Below are 21,741 nucleotides of genomic sequence, written 5' to 3'. Positions count from 1 at the left end.
CCAGTTAGGAAGAGAAATTTGAATGAATGCTTTGATGTCTAGTTGCTTTGTCTTCATGCTTGTCTGAGCTAGTACCAAGAGTAGTTTCTGAAATAAATTATGTATCTATTATCTGATAGTTTTAATTTTGTTTTTCAGTTATTTCTAATGCATTTTGTTCAGCTATCTTAATAGCTATACAATGCATAATGCTTGCCTTACTAAATAGTAAATGAATTCACCGTTACCTTTTAGATGGTGTACTCTACCACTTTGAGAATCTAGAATTAATACACTTTCAATATAACATCCAGTATTTAGGATCTTGGACTCAGTGTGGGGACCTTGTTTATGAGTAAGTAACGAGGATGGTATGTCTTCGTATTTGTTAAATCCTCTCACACCCAGGTCAAGGGATATCCTTTCCCACCCTTCCCCTTTCCGCAAGCATGCATCAAATTTAACTGAAAACCTTTAACTTAAAAATGCAGTCCATATGTCCATAGAAATACTGTATATTCCAAAACAAACGGACTCGTATTTAATTACTGTGGTTTCGTTTGGCCTCCAATGGTCCCTGACATCTGTTCTTTCTAAATCTCATATGCATTTCACTTACACCGTCCTGTAAACACGCCCCTCCCTCGGAATGACGTCACGAATGTAGCCTGCTGTTGGCGCTGTTCACGCGACTTTTTTAAACAGGTTCACGCTCTATGTTCAAGACTGCCAGTCAACGGAAAGCTCTCATGATTACTGAAGCCTAAACGCGATAGCTAGAGTGATTTGATGCTTTTTCACGGGCAGATACTAAAGGAAATTTTGTTCTTTTCTCCTTACCGTCTTCGTCTGAACTCGAAATTAACTTACATTTGTGACGGAAAATCTCAGAGCCGGTGGACCACGGTTAAATAATTTCAAGGATGTCGCTAGCTAGATAGGATAACCTACCCTGGCTGCGTTTAACATTTTGAACTTGCAGTCGGAATGTAATATATTTTCGAAGTAAACATCATGGTGTTTCGATGTAAATGAATGGCAGTGTTTAACACTGGAGTGCGGATAACCTAGACTAATCTTCGAATTGTTGTACTCTACGGGTAATGTAAGAGCTACATACAAGGTAAGGTATGCTAGATAAAAGAATTAAGGAAAAGTCGATGTATAAATCAACAGTAAACATAATTATAATTAAAACATTAATTTATTCTGTAGCCACACCAGGAGAAACGTTCTCCAGTTGCGAGGAAAATGATTTCGGAAGAAGGAAGCAGCCAGTTAACCAAACAAGCTCTTGGATTCCCCGTTGGATTATTGATCCGGTCACCGAAAAGACGCCTCGCAAACTTGGGGAGAAAACCAAGTAATGGATCTCTACAGTAAGTAATTTTAACTTTAGACTAGCGTTATAGAGATTGAGTATTAAGATTATAAGAATATACATAATGCTAACTTACAGTAGTGTAGAGTGGAAACTTGCTCCCACTAGTTGGCTACAGCGCTCAGTAAGGCAGTGTAGTCAAGTTATCCTAACGAGCCTAACCTAGCGGCTTTTTGAGAAAAATGGCTAAAAACTGTTAACATTAGCTAACTGGATAGCTTTGTTTTAAAGCAATAACTTTTTAAGGATTTCTTTGCGAGAACTAGCTATCTTACTGGCTTGTTTTTATTTTGTTTGACTACAACACTTCTTCATTTACTATCACATGACCCTAGTCATATCTGTCAGATGCGAAAATGCTTTACATATTAGCCACATCCTAGATTTTAAAAGTGTTTCATCAACTATGTCAGCTATTGCGAGTTTGTCTGGAACTCTGTAATTGCTCTTTCTGGAGGACAACCTTTTGTAAAAATGTAAAGGCCCTATGCAAGTTTCTATGTTTGCTTATTTTCATTATGCTTTATTTACCTTAGATAGATTTGTACACGGAGCTGTATCAGAGACGCATGGTATCATGACGGAACAGATTTACAGAGGCATTTCGAAAAATTATAGGCGCACATAGCATAAACCTTAGGTATATATCAGCCAAACTGAACAGAATCAGAAATTATCTTAAATAAACATGAGCATATATAATATAGAATGGGCATATGAATTCCTTCATCCAGCTACCTAATAAGATATGTGAACTGTACCCTTCACCATTTGTGAGCTCTCTAACTTGGCTGTCTCCTATGGCTGATATTGTATTTTTTCAGTACTGGCTAGAAAAACAAAATCCTCTTTCAATAAAGTGTCTAGTCTTGACTCCAAGGAATTTGTCTTTGGTTCACTGTCTTTGGAATGCTTTTAAAAGAATACTGTGCTTATTGTCCTGTTGGTGGACACTGTGCTGATGAGCCTTGCTCTGGCAAGCCCTAAAGTTTATCCCTCTATCTTCCACTGTGTCTGAGGTCCAACATGTCCAATAGCACCACTCGATCTGCGGAGAGCACTGGCGTCAGGCAACCAGCCAAGAGCAAGATCCGACGCCACAACAACCGGCTGGCCAACGTGTTTAACCGCAGTCCCCTCCTGCAGGACAGTGGACCAGACCAGGGTGGGAGAGTCCATCTAGGGGGCCTGCAAACAGTCAACGACCCTGCAGAGCTGTCCAGCCAGCTCTCTGCCCCAGGGATCCTCAAAATATTCGGCAGTGATATCTGCCAAGGGGCCAATTACAAGAGCGTGCTGGCCACGATTCATTCCAGTGCCAAACAGCTGGTTAAAGAGGCCTTGGAGAGGTGAGTATTACTGTCCCTTTCCTTTGTTTTCTTTTGATGTCTGGGATTTTAGCTGGGCTCAGTAGAAAGGGCTTGTTGCTTCTGTATCACAATGTCAGATCAGGTTGTGGTGTCAATGCAGTGATTTTTGCTGTGTGGTTTAAAGGTACTGCCTGGAAAAGGAACATCCAGATGCATATGTGCTCTGTGATGTGATTGGCCAGACAGGAGCAAACTACAACTGGAAGACCGAATGCCTTCGGGTCATTGGTGACAATGAGAGGCCCCTTATGCTGCAGTCACTGTGGAAACCCAAAGAAGGCTTCTCCAGACGGTTCGAGATCCAGAAAAGAACCACAGTTGAAGATTGTAGTGCCAGACAAAGAGAGACAATCACTGCAGGTAATGCAAGTGAAATAATGTTGCGGCTAGACTTTAAGTTAAAGCTTAGTCAACTCTATACGTCTTGCCATGTTTTGATTGAAGCCTTGCCCGGAAAGAGCTTGGTCGCAGAGGTCCTTTGCAGGCATGTTTCATTGGGCTGGTCTTATCAGCTCTCACACTGGACTTTTCCCATTGTGCCTGAGTACTTCCAGCATGTTGCAGTGCCAACTTGTTGTTCTTTGCATCAGAACTTGTTTCCTGCACTCTGAAGAATGTGCTGGTACTGTTGACTTTGGTGCAGGGCCGTGGGCTTTCTCAGAGTCCCTCAGTCGAGCAGTCCTGCCTCTGGCTGCTTACGCACTAAACAATGTGGACGGACACCTGCTTCCACAGCTGATAACGCCCCTACAGCCGCTGGGTGTGAGGGCTGGTCATCAGAGCATTCTTCAGTGCTTAATGGCGCTGGAGCTAAGATGAATGGTTTATCTTAATTCAGTCCCCATGGGTAGTTTCTGATGGAAGTGACCAACTCGTGTTGTCCGGATTTCTGGATTTCCTGTCCTTTTCTCTTTTGTTCTGCATCTCGGTCATGCTAGACAGAATCAGGTCAGGATGCTGTTCCTTAGAGCGATACTGGCAAAATTGCAGCTGGATTTGTTAATATGCACTCCATTTAAATGTATACTGTATTGTATGAAAGCCTAGAGTGTGTTTTAGCTTCTCTCATTGGCTTGGACTCTCTATGTCGGTTAAAGGTTGGCCTTCAGAATGAAGGGAAGGTAAACACTTTGCTGTAAATGCTGAGAAAGTGCTTGCCATTTCCTTATATTTCAGAAATTAGCTGGTCATAATCATGAGTTTCTTGAAATGCAGCAAGCTTTGTGCACTAATGAATGACATTAGAGGTGAAGCTATCAGAAAGAAACTTGAAGCATAGGCATTTTTCTTTTAATTGTTCAACATGAGCTCACTTTTTCCACCTAAGAATTTCACTAGTTTCTGCTCAATATAAAATATCTGCTTGAACACAGACATTTCAAACACAAGCCACCCATAATTATTAGTCAGAGATGTTTCTCCCTGGACTGAAAACATAAGTTCTCCCTACATGTACTGTAGCCTCTTTCTTTACCTCCCTGCTCTGTTCTCCTCCAGGCCTCAATGCTCAGGTTTGCAAGTTTCAGAAATTGCACCCACGGGTCACCTCACTTTTTGTGGATGGCAATGATGGAGAGGTGGATAGCCTAGGCATCTGGAGGAGCCTGAGTGACATGGACCTTTCGGCCTTGGGCAAGGAGACCTGCAAGATCCCCAGGGGTGTTCTGCAGGAGCAGCCAGATGTGGAGACACGTGGCCTCAGCACGGAGAAGGAGGAGACGGAGAGCAGTGATGACAACACAACTCAGTACTCAGTCCACCTGCCGTTTGACTTCCCCTACTTTCTCCTGCTGCAGGGCTACAGCCACAGACAAGTAAGGTTCTCTGTGTTCAGCGAGGCCCACCTTAACCGCAGTCTAGTAGTCTTTTAGCCCTGCCTCTTGTTTACAGTTTGATTAGTTTTCTGGATCCCATTCAAAGGGCATGGGGCTTTGTCACCATTTTCTTCGTCTCTGCTGATTGTTTTTATGTCCTATAATGGGATATTCTGTAATTGGTTTACCTGTTGTGAACCAGCAAGCTTACCCAACAGCATAAACTGCCTGTACATTTACTCTGTTGCTGACTGAAATTATGATGTTTGACCTGTAGGTTTCAGCCAGTTGATAGTGTCTGTAGGAGCAGTGAGCCAGCTGCTGTAGTGCATGGTGGAAATGAAGGAGCTTCAGATGGATTAGCTACATTGAGCAGATTAATGCAGATGAGATGCTGTAAGGTTCACAGGTGATCTGCAGGGCTTCTGGGTTTGACCCGTGTCTCGGGTGGGGCGCTCCACTTCAGTCACCACTGCCATGAACTCAGTACACACATCAGGCCTCCAACAAAACTCATAAACAGAACATCCTGTATGTGTTGGAGCTCAAGACAAAAGATTAAAGTTTTTGGAGAGGGAAATCAGGCAGATGCCAAAAAGCATTTTCACAAATACATTTTGTACACCATAGCTACATATACACTTCTCCATTATTTTCTCTTAATGAAAACAAACTGGGGTAACTTTATGAGCTCAAACTCCTTTGTTGATGGCATCAGTCTTCCTGGTAATTCATTTGTTTATAGAACTCTCTTTTTTGTAGCGAAGCCCAAGTGTGATAGTCTGATGCCTGGCCAAGCCCATTTGCAGAAGCAGGAAGTTGGCGCTGGGCTGTTTGTTATTCATTGTGAATGCTGCTGAGTGTGCAGGCCAGCGTTTGGGTGTGAGAGAGAATGGGTGGGGGTGCACAACCTGGCTTGCAGCAAGGATTCCCAGAGATAAAGTGGCACTCTTTGCCAATATCACGTTCTCCTCAGCGATGCATTTGTTTTAAACTTGCTGTTGAATGCACCTGATCATTTGTGCCTATTTTTGAGCAGAGAAAGCAATAACATGGCTGCTGGTTGTTATGATTATGTGCCCATGAATATTGTCTAAAGGCCCATGTTACTATAAACAGTAGTTAACATTCCAGAGGTATAAGGCCGCCCTGGCTACTGTAATTTTGTACAGGTAGTCCTCTGCCTTGTGTACTTACGCTGAGGTCAATCATGTGAACCGTTTCTGCTACTGTTTTGTTTTGTTTTTCTTTTGTTTTCCCTTGAGATGGTAGGTTTACTTTGTCCCTTAATTCTCATTTGGAAATATCATAGTGTCATATTTTAATTATTTCTAATATGAGGAGTGAAGCAAAACTCAATCAGTAGATAATGAAGACATAGCTGGTATTCATGAGAGGTTACCTTAAATTACGAATTTAACACAGCTATATGCTAATTAGTTCTATAATGTGTAATTCTGAAAAGACACAGCCACAAGCAGCAAAAAGTATCAGTCAGGTAATAGCTAAATTTGTTTTTCAAACATTTTCTGTTCTAGTTCACAATTATTTACAATGTACCTGAAGTAACTGAGTACCCTGTTGGGTCCAAGATGGTTTTGTTGCCATAAAGTAGCCTGCTCCATTCATAGATGCCATAGTGGAGATGGAAAATGAGTCGTCTTTTGTTTTTGGCTTCTGTTGCCGGTTCGGATTGTGTTCAGTTCCCTTTATCTGGTGTCACCTGAAACAGGTTTGTATAAAAGTGTCTTGTGCCTTTGTTCCTCTTAGGACTTTGTCATCTACCTTATGAACGGGAACAGTTGTGTGTTTGGCTGCAGTGGGGAGCCCGGCGAGGAAGAGGAGAGCTTGAAAGTGGATGTGCTGCTCTACGCCCCTGATATTCTGCCCCAGCATTGCTGCGTGCGGCGCCTAGACTCTGGCAACCCCCCAACCGAGAGCAGTGGCAGGGGGACTCTTACCCTGCTACAGCCCCTCCATGGAGCCCCAGTCACCCACAACGGTGTTCTGTTAAAGGACGAGGCCGAGCTTTTCCCAGGTGACCTAGTGGGCCTTGGTCAGCATTATCTCTTCATGTTTAAGGACCCCACTGCCCCCAGCACCCAGCAGACACCCTCCTGGATGGCCAACCTGTGCCGTCCTGCAGTAGCATCGCCCTGTAAAACCTGTGATTCCTCCATAAGAAGGCCCAGGAGCCACAGGAGAGTGGCAGCCCGCTGGAGGGACCAGGAGGGCAGGGTACTCTCCGTTCCCTATGAACTAGAGCAAGAGGACCATGTTTTGGAAAAGATCCTCACCATGGTAGATCCTGAGGGACAGGAGCCCAAGCTCATTCCAGCCTTCCTGCTCTGTCTATGCATCCAGCACTCTGCTGCAAGCTTTGAGATGAAGCACTTCCGTAAGCTATTGCTGCAAATTGCCAACCAGATCCAGCTCACAATGTGGGTGAGTGAGAATTTAGAAAATAGAAGCAAGAATCCAAGCGCATATTTTATCATTCCATAGGCTTAAGATGACTGCATTCCTAGGGTCTGTTTTCTCTGTTCTTGGCTATATCATTCAAGTGGTTATGAGCTGTAACAATTTTGAGCACCATCTTTACGTGTTTATTTTCCTTTTCCCTTACAGGAGAGGACAAAAGAACTTGCTGTGCTTCAGCCAGACATGTGAGCTCTCCTTTCATTTCACATGCCACTCAAATAACAGTTAAATAAAAGCTACTAGTATGATATAAGTACCCCAGTGTCCCTTGTAAGCCAATCTATGGCTTCTTAACTGAGGCTCACAAATGTGAGCTGTGACCCAGGCATATGCAGTGTCACTTGTCTCTGATTGTCTCGATAGTAATTTAGTGTGCTCGGAGCACAGAACCAGCTGAGAGCTGCTCCGGCTGTTACTGATGCAGCACATCGTATGCTATGTGAGGACGAGAGCCAATAGGTGGTACTTTATCAGCCATTTTGTCTAGTCACAGTACATCCTGATTTTCCCTCCATGTTGCGGCTGACGTGAAAACACTAACAGTTGGAACAGAAGCACTCGGGGCAAAATGAACTTCAGTGGTGTTATGATTTTAACTTCCCTTGATTCAGCTTTGTGTGTGTGTGCGCAAGCGCTTTAATGTAAATCAAAGTGTCGAAACAAAAGTATCTAACTGGTTTAATATGGTTTTTGTAAGAAAAGGACCCCATTCCCCAACCCCATTTTCTTTGTTTACCACAGTCCCATGGACTAGCAGTATGCACTCTTTCTAGATATATTTACTGTCCTGTCACAATGAACAAATGGCCTGCTATTGTCTCAAGGGTGGGATGAATTATTATGAAAGTAAAACGGGTACTAGAATAAAACCACAAGCTTTTCAGCTCCTTTTTCTACGTCCCTCTTGTCTGCAGGGTTCATTACCACTGTTATATGTGTGGATATTGTGGTATGGGTCTTCTAGACTGTATGAAGCATGTGATCCTTTGTCTTGCAGAGGCTCCGGGGACAGGCAGCTGGAAGCAAAGGAGCTGTGTCCATCGAGCACGGCTGAGCTGATTCGGAGTCTGCAGCAACTGGTGCTGTGGATGGCCAACTCCATCGAGCTGCTGCACTTCATCCAGCACGAGGTGCCGCTGCTCCTTCCCTGGACGCGCCAGGAAGAGGAGCAGGCCAAAGGTGCTCCAGCCTTTTAACCCCTCTTGCCCTCGACCCACACTTTTTGTCTGCTGTTTATTCTTGTAAACAGCAGACAAAACAGCTGACGGCTATTTGGGTTTTAATGTATGCTGGGATATTTAGTTGTTTTATGTGATTTTTGTGTCTGAAGCAATGATGTTTGTTTCTATTTGTAGAATCGTTACATTCTCAGATCCTGTCTACTCGCACTGCCAGTGAAGAGGCCATGACGGTCCTAGAGGAAGTCATCATGTTCACTTTCCAGCAAACTGTCTATTACCTTACCAAAGTAAGCTCATTTTCCTCTAGATGCACGCACCCACACACAAACCTCTCTTCCCGAATCCTGCTTCATCTTTGACCTCAGTAAATCACAAACCTGTAGCCAAATTCACCACAGCTCTTCATGTGTAGACCTGATGGGAGAAGAGGCTGTATACAGAATATCTGAAACAGGACATCAGAGTGTATACACTGTTCTTTACTTATTGTGAGAATTACAGAGAATAGTCATAAGGCAATAGAAAAGCAAGGATTGGCCCATCCTCAGTTCCTTGGGGTGGGTGTATGAAAGTATTTGTTCCTCTCCTTCTGTGGAATCGAAAACAAGTACATATTCTCTGTATTTTCCCAGCCTTTGTACAGATCTGCGCAAAATCCTTTCACTTGAAGATGGTGAGAGTCATGGTCACATTGTCAATTAGAAATATTACTCTGTGCTCTCAGTGATTTTAATTAGGGTAGCTGACTGTTTGAGAATTGAGCTTCCTTTAGTTTATTGCTTAAATTGCAGGCTAAACAGTAAGCACCAGGGAGGGATCCTAGAATCATGACATTTCTTACTCAAGGGTGCACAATTCTGAGTTGCATATAGTTGGCCACGCCTGCTCTGAGCAACACTCGCCTAACAGGATGATGGAGTTTGGTTACTATGCTGGTACTGCCTCACAGCTTCAGTGATTAAACTTGAATACCTGCCTCCTACAGATATTTTAGCCTAAGAATCTTTAAGCTGACTGAAATACTCATAAATTAACTTGTCAACCGAGCAAGGAGGACGATGTTGAAGATGTGTTGGAGTTTATAGTGCGGTTGGTGTAACTCTATACACCATCAGCACTATAAAATCTTAAAACAGGGTTCTCAAGTAGCTCTGGCATGTGTTTGCGAACATGTCGGCCTGGTCTGTCCTGACTGGTGAGGCATGACGGGAGGGTGGAAAGGGCTCACAGTAGAAGAAGCCGGAAGGACAGAGTGACCCAGCGCTCTTCGCTTCGTGGGGAAGCAGCTGTGGCCTCCGGACCCAGATCTGGAATTGCGCCCCAAGCCCACACACTGTTTCCTGCTCAGGAAGAAAGTGGCTGTCATCAACAGCCAGTCAGTACAGGGGAATATGCACGTAATGTCCATTGGGGAGATTAAAATGACTGAAGAATTGGTGATTTCATGGTGAAAATGTTTAACTCATAGGTGTATTGTCAGCATAGCTTGAAAATGTATGTTTTCCCCTTCCATGTGGTGTGTCTGGTGTGTGTGACTACCTGAAATAAAAACTCTGAGGCTGGAGGTTATAAACCAGGAGCAGAGTGACTCATTGGTGTTGGCTGAAGACAGTGCCAAAGTACTAAAGACCTGTATCATTGTGAGTGAGGATTTTTGTGTTAATTGGAAACATTAAATATCATGTGCTTAAAAAAACACTTCTTCAATGACATATGGGCCTTCAAAAAAGAAAGAAAACTGCCAGTGTTCACCACCAGACTTTGGGGATGAAGTAGAAATTATTTAGTGTTCATATAAAATGCTTAAATGCTTTCACATGTAGTATGTACTTCAAATGCAGATTATAAAGTTAAGGAAGTTGTTTCACTATGTCTACGCACCCCCCTCCCCCCAGTTCATGATTGTGACCATTTTTTTCCACGTCTCCCATCAGCGTTTTAATTTCTCTTTTGTACTGAAATGCAATTAGTGTGTTAGCTCCAAACATTGCCTGTGGTACACCATATCTCATGGGACAAGAGGAATGTGTGGTTATTGTGATTTCAATGGTTAGATCACAAAACACTCCCAAGAGTCATTGAGCCCTTTGAGGAGTTCTTCTTCTTCTTAATGCTTCCCTTACATAGACCTGACTAAGAGATGTGGTGATGTCAGTCTGGGACAAAAGTGGAGGAATTTGTCAGTGAGGGAAAGGTGTGGGATGGAACCTTTTGTCCAGGACAGATTATCCGCTGACCTCTAATGCCACCAGTGTAGCCAGTGTGTAGAGGCCCAAGGATGTCTGAAAACTTCGCAGCTAAAGTGGTAGATATTAAATAAAACCAAATGCATCATTTGCATACGGTGAATAGTGTTTTATTTTCAGTGGAGTGTTTGCAGCTCTGAGTGTTTTTACTCCTCTCCTATTTCTAGATGCTTAGTGGCAGAAGCTCCACTCCCACGCTAATCTGTGAATTCCCACTTTCATGTTAAAATGTGTGGCCTAACAGCAAGCAACGTCTGCAGTTCTTGATTGCAGGTTTTTACTCTTGGGTCTTGCTCTAGGTCACATTTCTGTGGGCTATAGCCATGTGTTTAAACACAGAACTTCCTGACATGTTTCCTGTATACTCTGGGATCTTCCTCTTTCACAATAACCTTACTAAACCCACATATATTAGAAAAACCCTGCTAGTCTATGATAAGATGCCACCAGGATCCAGTCTGATTACACTCTGGTTTTGTAGCTTTTATTGGTTATCACTGCAGTTTTGTGAGCAATGGGGCATGCAGTAATTAAATCAGCGGGACGCAAGTGTTGTGGTGAGAAGTGTCTTATCTTGGCCATTCGCAGGACTCTCAGTGCAGTGTTAACAATAAACTGTTATGGCTGATGCATTCTCCAGCATCCATTTCCAGACGTATATCTCTGTGCAAAGGAAGTGGTTGGGTCATGCTTCCTGTGGGCCCAGGCAGAGCATGAGAAGCTGCTCCATTGCAAATGTTGCGTCACACTGCACTGCTGTGAACGTCAGCCTGCTAGTATACGGTTAATTGTCTGTTGTGCGTCTGTCACTGTGATGTATTTTTATCTTATTCAGATCATACATGCATTTGCCAAAGTTGTTTTGTTTGTTTGTTTTCAGTTTTTTAATGAGAGTAAATAATTTATACTTTATAATTTATATCTACATCTTATGCATAGCTATATGCCTATAATGTGTCGCACGTCATGCAGTCTACAACCGCCACTCTGCGTCTTGTGCTCTGTGCTCAGAGGTTGTACGTGGTGCTGCCAGGACTGCTGGACAGTAATCCTTTCTCTGAGAGTGGGCAGCTGCGCATGCCCAGGGGAGTCTGCAACATCCTGGATGTCCTGAAGGAGACACTACAGCTACTTAGCTCCTTTCAGGTGCATGCAGAGATCTCCTCACAGCTCCTGGCCTACCTCTTCTTCTTCACCAATGCCTCCCTCTTCAACATCCTCATGGAGAGAGGTCAGCACTATGGCACACACTATACTGTCCTAGAAAGTGGGACCAGTTAGAACAACATGCATCTCTCCTCAGCCACAAACAGAGCAGTTACAAAAAACATTTCACTGCCAGTTATACCATGTATGACTATGTATGTGCCAAGTAAACTTTGAACAACAGTTTTAGCATACAGTTATTTGTGGCACACTTATTGAACTATGAAATCGTAGGACAGATTATAGCTTCTCACTTAAGCATTTCTGAAATCCACCAAAGTGACTGCTGATTTCTGTGTACAGTGTTGATGGGTGAGTTTGCTTCTTTGTGAAGGTTCTGGAGATGGGTTCTACCAGTGGTGCAGAGGGGTGCAGATCCGGGCCAACCTGGATCTGCTAATGGACTGGACCCAGAGCATTGGACTGGGTGACCTGGCTGCGGAGTTCTTCCAGAAACTCTCCTCAGCTGTCAATCTGCTGGCCAGCCCTAAGGAGACCTTACTACAGGTTAGACTTTTTCGAAGTTTGGGTATTGTTCTGGAGTTTTCACTTGCATAAACTGCTGCCACACTAATTGCCTTATATCACCTGATGTACTCCGCTTGGTTTCCACAAACTATCTATGAATACGGTGATTGGAATTGAATCATATAATGAGATGTCAGCTTTTTGATAAGTGAATAGTCTATCATATTGTAGCCTGTTTTCCACTCAGCTGGTTGTGGGAGTCCAGGCAGGCCTATGGTTAGTTTAATATATAATCCTATGACAACGGTGTAAAGTCCTTGAAGCTTTTGAGGAAAACAGAAGTTGGCTAATGCCTCAGGCACTGCTGAGCAAACCTGTTGCATCAACAAAGAGGTTGGCACAGGGTGTCAAGTTCAGTATAATGTGACTGAACAATCCAGTTAATCAGATAACAATGCCCATACATATTTATTTGCCTGTGACTCTTAACACTTTCTTTGTTCACTGTGGGGCGGTTTACTTATGCAGAATGCTGGAAGTGCCAAAATTAAGAGCTGGCAACCCATTCAAGTTCGTATCATCTGAGTGAAACATCAGCAGGGCATGCTGAGTCATGTAGCTTGTGTAGTTCCCCATGAAGTGTTAGACCAGGATTATATGTGATGTAACTAAAAACACAGCTTATTCACCTTAATCATCAGACTTTCTCTGCAATAAAAAATATAAAGGTGAAAAAACCATCTGGACTCATCACCTGCATATCAGAGGAGCTAATGAAGCACTTAAAGGGGAAGTTCACCTTTTTTGACATTTGAACCTAAACGCGCGTGTGTGTGTGTGTGTGTGTGTGTGTGTGTGTGTGTGTGTGTGTGTGTGTGTGTGTGTGTGTGTGTGTGTGAGCTCAAATATGGGAAAAGGTGAAAAGCCCCATTAATCCTTTCTTAGTCCTGAAATTCTCAGGAAGATGACAGTTTTAATTGTCACACTTGAAGTTACCCTGTGCAGTTTTGCTTTACTTATGACCCCTACAGAACAGACATCACAGTGGGATATGGTCGTTAAGAGGGCCGTAAAAAAAAAAAATAAAAAAATACACGTCATCAGGACATATCCTGAACTGGTAGAAGATTTACAGTCAAACAGGAGTATTTTTTAAGGTTTGACTTCAGTACTAGTTGACGCAACACTGCTATGGCAGGTATATAGTAATGTGGGTGGCAGTAAGAGTGAGGCATCAGATGTGAGACGGAGTGATGCTGGTCCTTTTAAAAAATTTTTTTTTTTTGCCCCCACCTGTTGCCATTTCATTGTTATTCACACGCACTCAGGCAAAAAGGTGCTGTAAAAGATATTGTGGTGTTAATGACCCTGACTTATGACATTAGCTCAGCAAATCCGATATCCTCTTTCTATTGGCCAGAACTTCTGAAAAACAGTTGTCAACTGTAAAATAACAGTTGTGAACTCTAGTTAGCTACCTCCTAGGAGGACGTCAGTTTGCATGTCTGATGTGGGAATAAATGTGGGTCTGGGCATTTGAACTTATTTACCACATAAGAACATCACCTGTTTTACAAATGTACACGTTTTTACAAAATGGTCTGAGCACTGCAATATGTGTATTTATTCATTGCAATGTCACCTGTTGTTCTAAATCATGTTACCCAGTACAGCCTCATGTCAGGGTTCAGCATTAACTTCTTTCCAACTTGCCTGTTGGAGCAAGCGACAGACCAATTCACTGTCCCGAATCAAATCTTTGTATTTTAGTGTTATTCATATATAAATAATCACACAGTTAGTACATTTAGTTGAGTTGGTTAACTTATTCTTAAATAAGTGTACAGTCTGACAATATACTTAACTTACTTACTTTTGTTTATTTACAACTAAAAGTTTCATAAGAAACATATTTTTCTTTCAACCCTGTGATATGCTTTTGTGACTAACTTTGTCAACTTAGAATCGGTTTCGCTGTTCAACTTATGTATGCATGTCCAGACACGCAAACATTTGTATTTCCAACCAAAAAGAAAAGTGACTTGTCTGGCTTGTTAGGATATTCCCTACTTTGCAGAACAACTCGGGTACAGAGGTCAAAATCGAACCATGGGGAATTGAAGCTGCTGACTCGCTTTGTTTCATATTTGCACTTTGCCATTTTCCTGTACACCACGCTCTTACGTAGATTTTCAACAGATACAAAGGGTTCAATTTTCAACTGAGTTGAGTTTTATGTCAGTCACATTGTTAACACATTGCGCCACCCAACCCAAAATGAACTGGCCCAATCGGGCAAGTGATTTTTCATGCTGCTGTCCCAACGTCACGTTTTACTTGCCCCCAAAATTCGTGCAATCGCTATTGTTGAACCCTGCTGCATCTTAGCACAAGTTGGCTTGCTCAGTTCAGAATTAATACCAGCTGAGTTGGGCAGTTGCTAGGAGACTTATATAAAGTGTTCCACCCATGGCACCAGGGCCCACATTGTGGTTTGCTCAACCACTTGTGCTTGCCTCTTTTCTCAGCTGCCATTTCTTGCCCCACCTTGCTCAGCTCCTTAAGCTGCCTCTTTTGGCATCTGCCAGTGATGCGCTGAGGTTTAGCCAGAGTGCCCATCTGATCCTTATCATAGGGTTAGTCCATGTGCACTGGCTGTAGTATTTTTTTTACCCAAATCTCAACCTTCAACTACATAAGTGGAAGCTCACAGCTGCTCTAAGGTCAGCAGAAAAGGGACAGCTCCTGTGGATGCTCTGTTGTCAGGTGTAAACATAAATTCATCTGAAGAAGAGGTAATGCGGGTATTTTCTCATTAATGCACCATGGACACACATGAAAGTGTTTGGCAGGAAAAGCCTGTGTTCAAAGGGCTCCCTTCTAACGGCCAGCGAGGAGGAGTCCTCCACACTTATGAACTTATGAACCACACTTATATACTGGGAGGCAGCATGATGGGTCTTCCTACAGTGGCCCTGCTCCTCTGATCAATTGCCCTGTCATCACCTTATCTGTTTAAGGTCAAACTGTGTTAGGGTCTGAATAGACCTCTGAACACTCAGCAAAGGCACCACAGACAACCTGATTTTAGGTTGTGGATGTAGTGGCCGCTTGATTACAGATTAGTCCTGGAAGATGTTTTGGGTTCCGTTAGATTATAATTATAATGAGGCTATGTTGTGAGTGTGGATAGAGTACTCATTCTAAGTACGCTGTCATTTACTTTCCTTAAGTAACAATACAGTGTGAAAGTGCAGAAAGATTTGTTGCACCCTGCCTTTTGTTGTTGGAGCTGTCTGGTAGTGTTTCATATGTGGCATTTTAGTGTTTTGTTTGGTTAGAAATAGCTTGGGTAGGTATATTGTTTCCTTTCATCCCTTATCCGTGAATGTGTGGAAAGTTGTGTTGGAGTGTATAGTCACTGCATGGTAGATTCATGTATTAAAATCAACAAATGAAAGAGTAGTTCATTGCTTACTGTTTTTCTTTTGTGTGTATGCCTGTGCATGTGTATGTGTAGGCGTCCTGGGCATCTCTCAGAGCCGAGTTCATCCACCTTAACCCAGCACAGCTTCATCACATGCTTAGAGAATATAACCCAGGCAGGGCATGTCCGCCCTGCTGGACCCCTTCCCCAGAGGATGCAGACGCTGCGCTCCGAACTTGTGAGTAGTGCAAAATACACACGTACATCTGTGCCAGTGTAAACTGTGTAGAGGCATGAGCTTCTGCCAGAACTTCATACAGAATCTCTCTTGTTCTTATCTTACTCTTTAATTCATTCTCTCTTTCTCTTATCCTTCACACCCAGCCTCTCACTGTCCTCTTGGTTGCACAGTGAGCTTCATCTACATGGGGACATGTCTCACTTGGTGTATTTATTGTCAAGGCATCATTTTTCTTTACTGTAATCTTTCAATCTACCTTGTATAAGAATTTGTCATAGTCATCAACAGTAAAGACCTGTACAGAAACCATTTTATAATGCAGCTAGTGACTCAGTCAAACCATCCCTCTGCCACCCCTTAACTCAAACCTGGTGATGTGGAGCCCGGTGTCCATTCCAATCTGCAGCTCATGTTCTCTTCTAGCTGAAATCCTGGAGAGTTTCGACAACCACCCTCCACTCATCTTGCCCAACAGCAACTTTCACTTGGAGCTGGGGAAGCCCATCACTGAGCCCACATTCTTCTCCCAGCTCCAGTGCCTACAGGAGTTCATCTATGCTGCCGCCAACAGCCAGGCACAAAATGAACAATCTGTGCAGGTGCCCTTCTCCCCCTGCTGACTCCTAAAACTTCCCCCATCTGTGGGATCCACATTTATAGTGTTTTGTTATAGATGGTGGCTTTGGACCAGTATTCTGAATGTGCTTTTTGTGTGTGCTCATTTCAATCAGGGCTCCAGCAGTGGACTTACTAAGGATGTGCAGTCGCTCTCCTCTCCATCAGGCTCAGAACCAGAGTGGCACAGTCCGGTCTCAAGCTCTGGACCTACTGTTCACCTTAGTTGTGAAACTGAGGAGCCCCAGTACATGTCTGGGTCTCCCCCTCAGGTCAGGGAGTCCCATGGCGACCTGAGTTCATGCGAAGCAGTGTTGACCCAGAAGCTGAAGAGCCTGGAGATCCAGAGCAGCCTGCCCGGGGAAACGGACCTGGGCTACCACAAGCGCTTGGCCTTGGACCCCTCGTGCCTGCTCACCCCACCCAACACACCGCAGGGCCTGGAGCTAGCTGAGCTGGAGGAGGCAGCATTGCAGGCTGGCCAGCACATGGAAGGTAGCCTGGTCAATTTTGCGTGTGATGTGTGTGGATGCAAAGACCCATGATCTATCTACACCAGGTTCAGATCAAAAACACTATAACTGCTCTGAGTCATTAAAGCTGCTATGGTGATTTCTTACACAGAAACTCATTAGGGAAGCACTCTGAACAGGGAGTTGACCTCAGGCCACTGCTGACTTAATGGTTAACGTGAGCCTGTCTCCCACACCCCTGCCAGCTCTCTCTTCACTTTCGAGCTGGACTTGATGCGAGTGCCTCAGGCATGCTCGCACTGTGGGTTGTTACCCAAGTTCAAAGGATGGGCCGTTTCCTCCTCAGGTCTGTTGTTTTTGGAAGCCAGAGTAGTGAGGTCATGCGGGTGCAGCAGGGTAGATATGAAAGTGGGGTTTTGTGTGCTCTGGCCTGACTGGTGTTATGATTGAGGAGGCTGAGAGCATGAAGAGAGGGCCTAATTAGTTCATATCACCATGGGTTGAGCTCTCCCCTCTGTGAACCAGTGCATTCTGTCACATTAAAGAATGATTAACAGTGTGGATGTGGACCTGAACAGATCTTTTTTTGTTCAGCAGGAGGCATCTGGAATAAACACACACTATATTTTTATATATATATATATATATATATATATATATATATATATATATATATATATGGCCATCTTTAATCTCTAGGTTGAAAACATTTAGGTAACACATGGAAAGTTGGCATAGAAAGCCTTTCCAAATAGTTCAGACTCAACATGTCCGCTCCCCTCAGCACATGACTAGAGGGGATTAGCCATTACGTATGGTCACAGGGGACTTCCCTTGAACTAGGTCATGGGTCAATTTTCTTTTATAAAAGATTATGACCCCAATTCATTGACGTTAAAGGCGAATAATTGCCCTCTGTTTTCTTAGACATTCCAACTTGTTAACCAGAAGTACACAGAAAAGAGCTGAACGTTACTCATCTTACTTTTTCCCAACTCTCAACAGCCCCCTGTGGACTAGGTCTGCACCCCTTCAGTATCAGAGACTCCCATTCAACTACATTGGTTTACCCTAATAACACATCACACTATTCTGGTAGCTAGGCTAATCATATAATCTGGAGTAAGAATTACAGCAAGGTGGTGATGTCAGGAGCGAAAAGAGCAGTGGTTAAAGCGTCATGGGACTTTTACAGTCGAGTTGCTGGGTGGAATCTTAATGGGACAGGCATTGTTAGAGGTAGTAGGGTGTGAACACACTTCAGTGGTGGAGTGTTACTGTTGCTGACGGTGCTGTTGTGCTTGGGGAGCGGATGGAGTGTTAGGGGTGGGGCAGACTAGGCCCCCTGTGTTCCAGTTGGCCTGATTCAGTGCATCTTTGTGTGACTGATGGTTTGAAAATTACCAGAGCTTTTGGAAAGGCTCTCTGTAGGCTGGTTGGGTTCTTTGTTTTAAAATATGAAACAGGACTTATGAGATTTCCTTGAAAATACAAAGGGGCAGTCAACTACTTTGTTGACCTGTCTTTACAAAACAAGCATAATGTGTTCCTTATTGGAAACACCCTCATCATCTTTCAGTTCGATCTCTCAACACTGTTAAAGGCAGGTGACCACATCTTTAGTCAATCAACTGTACTTAAATTTCAAATATATAATTACATTTTCAAATCATATAAAGGAATATGGTGTGTTCACATAGTTAGCTGCTTCTTGTGTGCTGTTTCTTCAGTGGGGAACATTCTTACAGAAAGTGAAGACCTCAGGAGAAAGCATGAAGAGGAAGATGAGGATGAACAAGATGAGGTGTTCACCATCGAGCTGAGGAGAGGACCTCATGGCCTCGGCCTGGCACTTGTGGATGGACTGGTGAGGAGAATGTTTTTGTTTTGAAAAGATAAAACATGTTTTCACCATTATTAGTGTTCCTTTTCAGATAAATAATCCATTTTTTTATGTGGCTTGAAAGCAAAGAAATAAATAAACCATACATGGGTTACTTTTGTGTTTTAATATGGTGATTAATGTAGTTCATCTGCCAGTCTGCAAATTTTGTGGACATGCCTTGCTTCAGTCTGAGTCTTATGTGTAGCCCATCTGATTGTGATTGCAAGCAATCACCAACACCTTAATAACTCCAAAACTAGACCAATCAGCAGTTGTTGTACCTAAAAATAATGGCAGGTTGGGCCAGTACATTGGTAAAGTATGTGTAGACAAAAATTGCTGCATTGTTTCACTCCCCTGCTGTGGCCCTTTAAGCACTTTGTGGTTGCTGACTGAGGAGCATGGTATGGGGGTTTGATGGTGGTGGCAGGTTTTATGGGAAATTGCTCAGTGGGTGGTAATGGCTTTGCTTTGGCCTCACCAAGGTTCTTTTAATGGTGGCTGTACTGAGATTATGAATGAGAGTGACGTGGTCCTCTGATTTTCCCAGAACCTCTAATAAATGTAATTTAATATAGACAGTGAGGTACACAAGAATACGTTGTTCTAATGACCTACTAATTAATAAAGGACAATAAAACAGTGTTTTAAGCTACTCATTATATTTTGTCTACAGATGCACTTTTTTAAAAACCAGATGGTACAATTTTTACAGTATATAGCTGTTTATATAGATCCTTTTTAGCTTTCCTTTGCTGTTAAGGGCAGATGAAACTAGAAGCAGGATCATATATGAGGTGCTTAGATTTACTCTCTACTGAAGGTCCTTATTTTGGTGCCTGCTTGTATTGTCTGGATATAGAAAACCCCTCTGAGGATGAGTGGAATCTATATAAAGTCAGTGGTGCCAGAGTCGCCTGCCGGCCAGTGTCAAAAACTCAGACTAGGTGATCGTATCCTGGCTGTGAATGGAATCAGTCTTGTGGGCTTGGACTACCACACGTAAGTATACTGTTTCAGGCAGCACTAACTGTCAATACAGGCATCAGCCTTATAAAAGGGCCTTGTTGGGAGTTTATTCAGGGTGTTCTTTTTATTTAGTCACTATACTATGTACTGTAAGTTCGAGGTATAATTTTTGGTGAGTTTGAAAGTTATACAGCTTCATTTAACACAGCTAAGTTATTTTGCCATTTGACCTAGTGAAACCTTTTGAAATAAATAAATGAAGGAATGAATGAGTACTCTTCTGGCCTGGCCTGGCCTGGCCTGTCCTTGGCCAAAATAAAAGCCTACAGGAAGAAGCTTGAGGTTTCTCAGTTGAGATGCGACAGGAGATTTTGGCACTGTGGATCAGTTACCACAATCCAGACCAAAATATCCCTCCCATGCTCCCATAACCCTAACCCCTCATTTGTCCCAGTGGCAGGGAAATCATCTGGACATCAGGAGACTGCCTGCGATTTCTGGTAGCCAAAACCGAAGCCGGGAGCAGTGGCAGGAGCTCCACGGCCAGGTGCTGAAGCAATGGAGAGCTGTAAAGACTGCATGCTGAGGGTTCCTCCTAACTGGATTATCTGGTCATTTTCTTTTAGGCTTCTGAGGTGAAGATCTCAGATATAGGCACTGCAAGTACTGAGTACTAAAGCAAAGGGAAAAATGTCTCTCCCTAATATCAGCATACTGTTTGAGTTGATATTAAGATTCTGTCTATCTTTAAGATGATAGCAGTTGACATTTAAATCTACCAAAGACTCTAGTGGCAAGGTTCCTCCAACAAATTGAGACCTGGGTTTTCAAATTGAGAACTGCTCTTACTGCCTTCAAAGGTGAAGTCTCAATTCGCTCTTCTGGTTGAAAAGATGTATACTAAGTAACTTTTTTAAATCAGTGTTTATTAAGGTATATATTTACCTTTCAGTCATCTGCATTAAGTGCACCGTGGCTTTGGTTTGGTGAAAAGCTGTGATTGACTCTTTGCAGTCATTGGTCTACTTCAGTCTCAGACTAGCTTGTATTTGTAAGATGATGGGACTTTTTAGCCTTTTAAAGCTCAAACCATGTTTAACATACATTTGCAAAACCTATACATCAGATTAGAACAAATAACATTATTTCTTAAATATATATATTAACCAAAGTCTCATTTGTTTCAAAATGTGTAATTGTTCTGGTCAGAGCTATTACTTTCTTTCTGATAACATGGAACCAGAGGCGTCACTCATCTCATTAGCCTTGTCTATTTGGCAGCAGGTATTACAGATTGGTTTTTGTGATGTAAACATTTTGTGATGTTTAAGACCATGTTATTTTTCCTTATGTGCCAGAGGAACAGTGTTATATAAATGTTACTGATATGTTAAGTATCCATTTGCAATATTTATAAAAATTTACATGTAAAATAAACTTTTTTTTTTTTAGGTAAATATACAATCTGAGTGGGTCTCTTCTTTTAAACAAAATATTGACAGATTTATGTATGTATGGTTTATTGCAGTTTAGGAATAGCCAAAATAAATCTGCCGAGAATCCCTTTAGAAGATCTTGACAATCTGGATGGTGCAATTCCAGTTGTTCCAGGGTAGCATTTTACTTTTGACACTTTATTTTAGGGACAATAAGAGGCACATTGTTTGGGGTGCCACCCAGCTCTGTGAATTCCATTTGTGTGTGTATGTTTTATGAATTAAGCAAAAAAAAATAAAGTGATTGCCCACTGTTAGGGTAAATCAGGAGCCCAGCTGTTGGTCTGCTGGTTGTGACAGGATGCGGGGTGGTGGTAAGTGTGGAGCCAAGGGTGTGTCTGCTGCCTTGGGCCAGCACACCACTTGCCATTTATAGAGCAATGATGTTTCAGCTGCATCACACTCTTCTGTGAAGCTTTCATTCTATAGTGTAGCCTCACATGCACCATACATGTGCAGGACACACACTGAAAAAGCTGGAATAGGCTGGTTGGTTAACTTCTATACTG

General features: G+C 42.9%; 1 protein-coding gene across 2 annotated transcripts; it reads left to right on the top strand.

The window, feature by feature from the left end:
* The first annotated feature begins 692 nt into the window (after window positions 1–692).
* si:ch73-281f12.4 (RA_Radil_like and Myo5p-like_CBD_Rasip1 domain-containing protein) lies at window positions 693–21,162 on the top strand. 2 transcript variants are annotated; one of them, XM_027003354.2, is made up of 18 exons: window positions 693–1,102; window positions 1,195–1,358; window positions 2,380–2,709; window positions 2,855–3,090; window positions 4,228–4,544; window positions 6,315–6,989; window positions 7,173–7,210; window positions 8,023–8,204; window positions 8,381–8,493; window positions 11,464–11,683; window positions 11,993–12,165; window positions 15,647–15,791; window positions 15,938–16,015; window positions 16,218–16,393; window positions 16,526–16,904; window positions 18,613–18,749; window positions 19,630–19,769; window positions 20,191–21,162. In XM_027003354.2, the coding sequence occupies exons 2-18, from the start codon at window positions 1,231–1,233 to the stop codon at window positions 20,288–20,290; spliced, it is 3,567 nt and encodes a 1,188-aa protein (XP_026859155.2). In that variant the 5' UTR covers window positions 693–1,102; window positions 1,195–1,230; the 3' UTR covers window positions 20,291–21,162. The 2 variants fall into 2 exon arrangements, with proteins under 2 accessions (XP_026859155.2, XP_026859156.2); XM_027003355.2 differs by lacking the exon at window positions 15,938–16,015.
* The last annotated feature ends 579 nt before the right edge of the window (window positions 21,163–21,741 follow it).

Source organism: Electrophorus electricus, chromosome 1 (assembly GCF_013358815.1).
Source record: "Electrophorus electricus isolate fEleEle1 chromosome 1, fEleEle1.pri, whole genome shotgun sequence".
NCBI classification, from domain to species: domain Eukaryota; kingdom Metazoa; phylum Chordata; class Actinopteri; order Gymnotiformes; family Gymnotidae; genus Electrophorus; species Electrophorus electricus.
The sequence above is the reverse complement of the archived record's forward strand: the minus strand, read 5'-3'. Positions and strand labels throughout refer to the sequence as shown.

Bases quoted from the DNA above. Each gene is read 5' to 3' on its own strand.
- si:ch73-281f12.4 (XM_027003354.2), top strand. From the start codon at position 1,231: ATGATTTCGGAAGAAGGAAGCAGCCAGTTAACCAAACAAGCTCTTGGA. The intron at 7,211-8,022 runs GTGAGCTCTCCT...TTTGTCTTGCAG, and splicing joins GCTGTGCTTCAGCCAGACAT to AGGCTCCGGGGACAGGCAGC. The intron at 15,792-15,937 runs GTGAGTAGTGCA...CTTCACACCCAG, and splicing joins AGACGCTGCGCTCCGAACTT to CCTCTCACTGTCCTCTTGGT.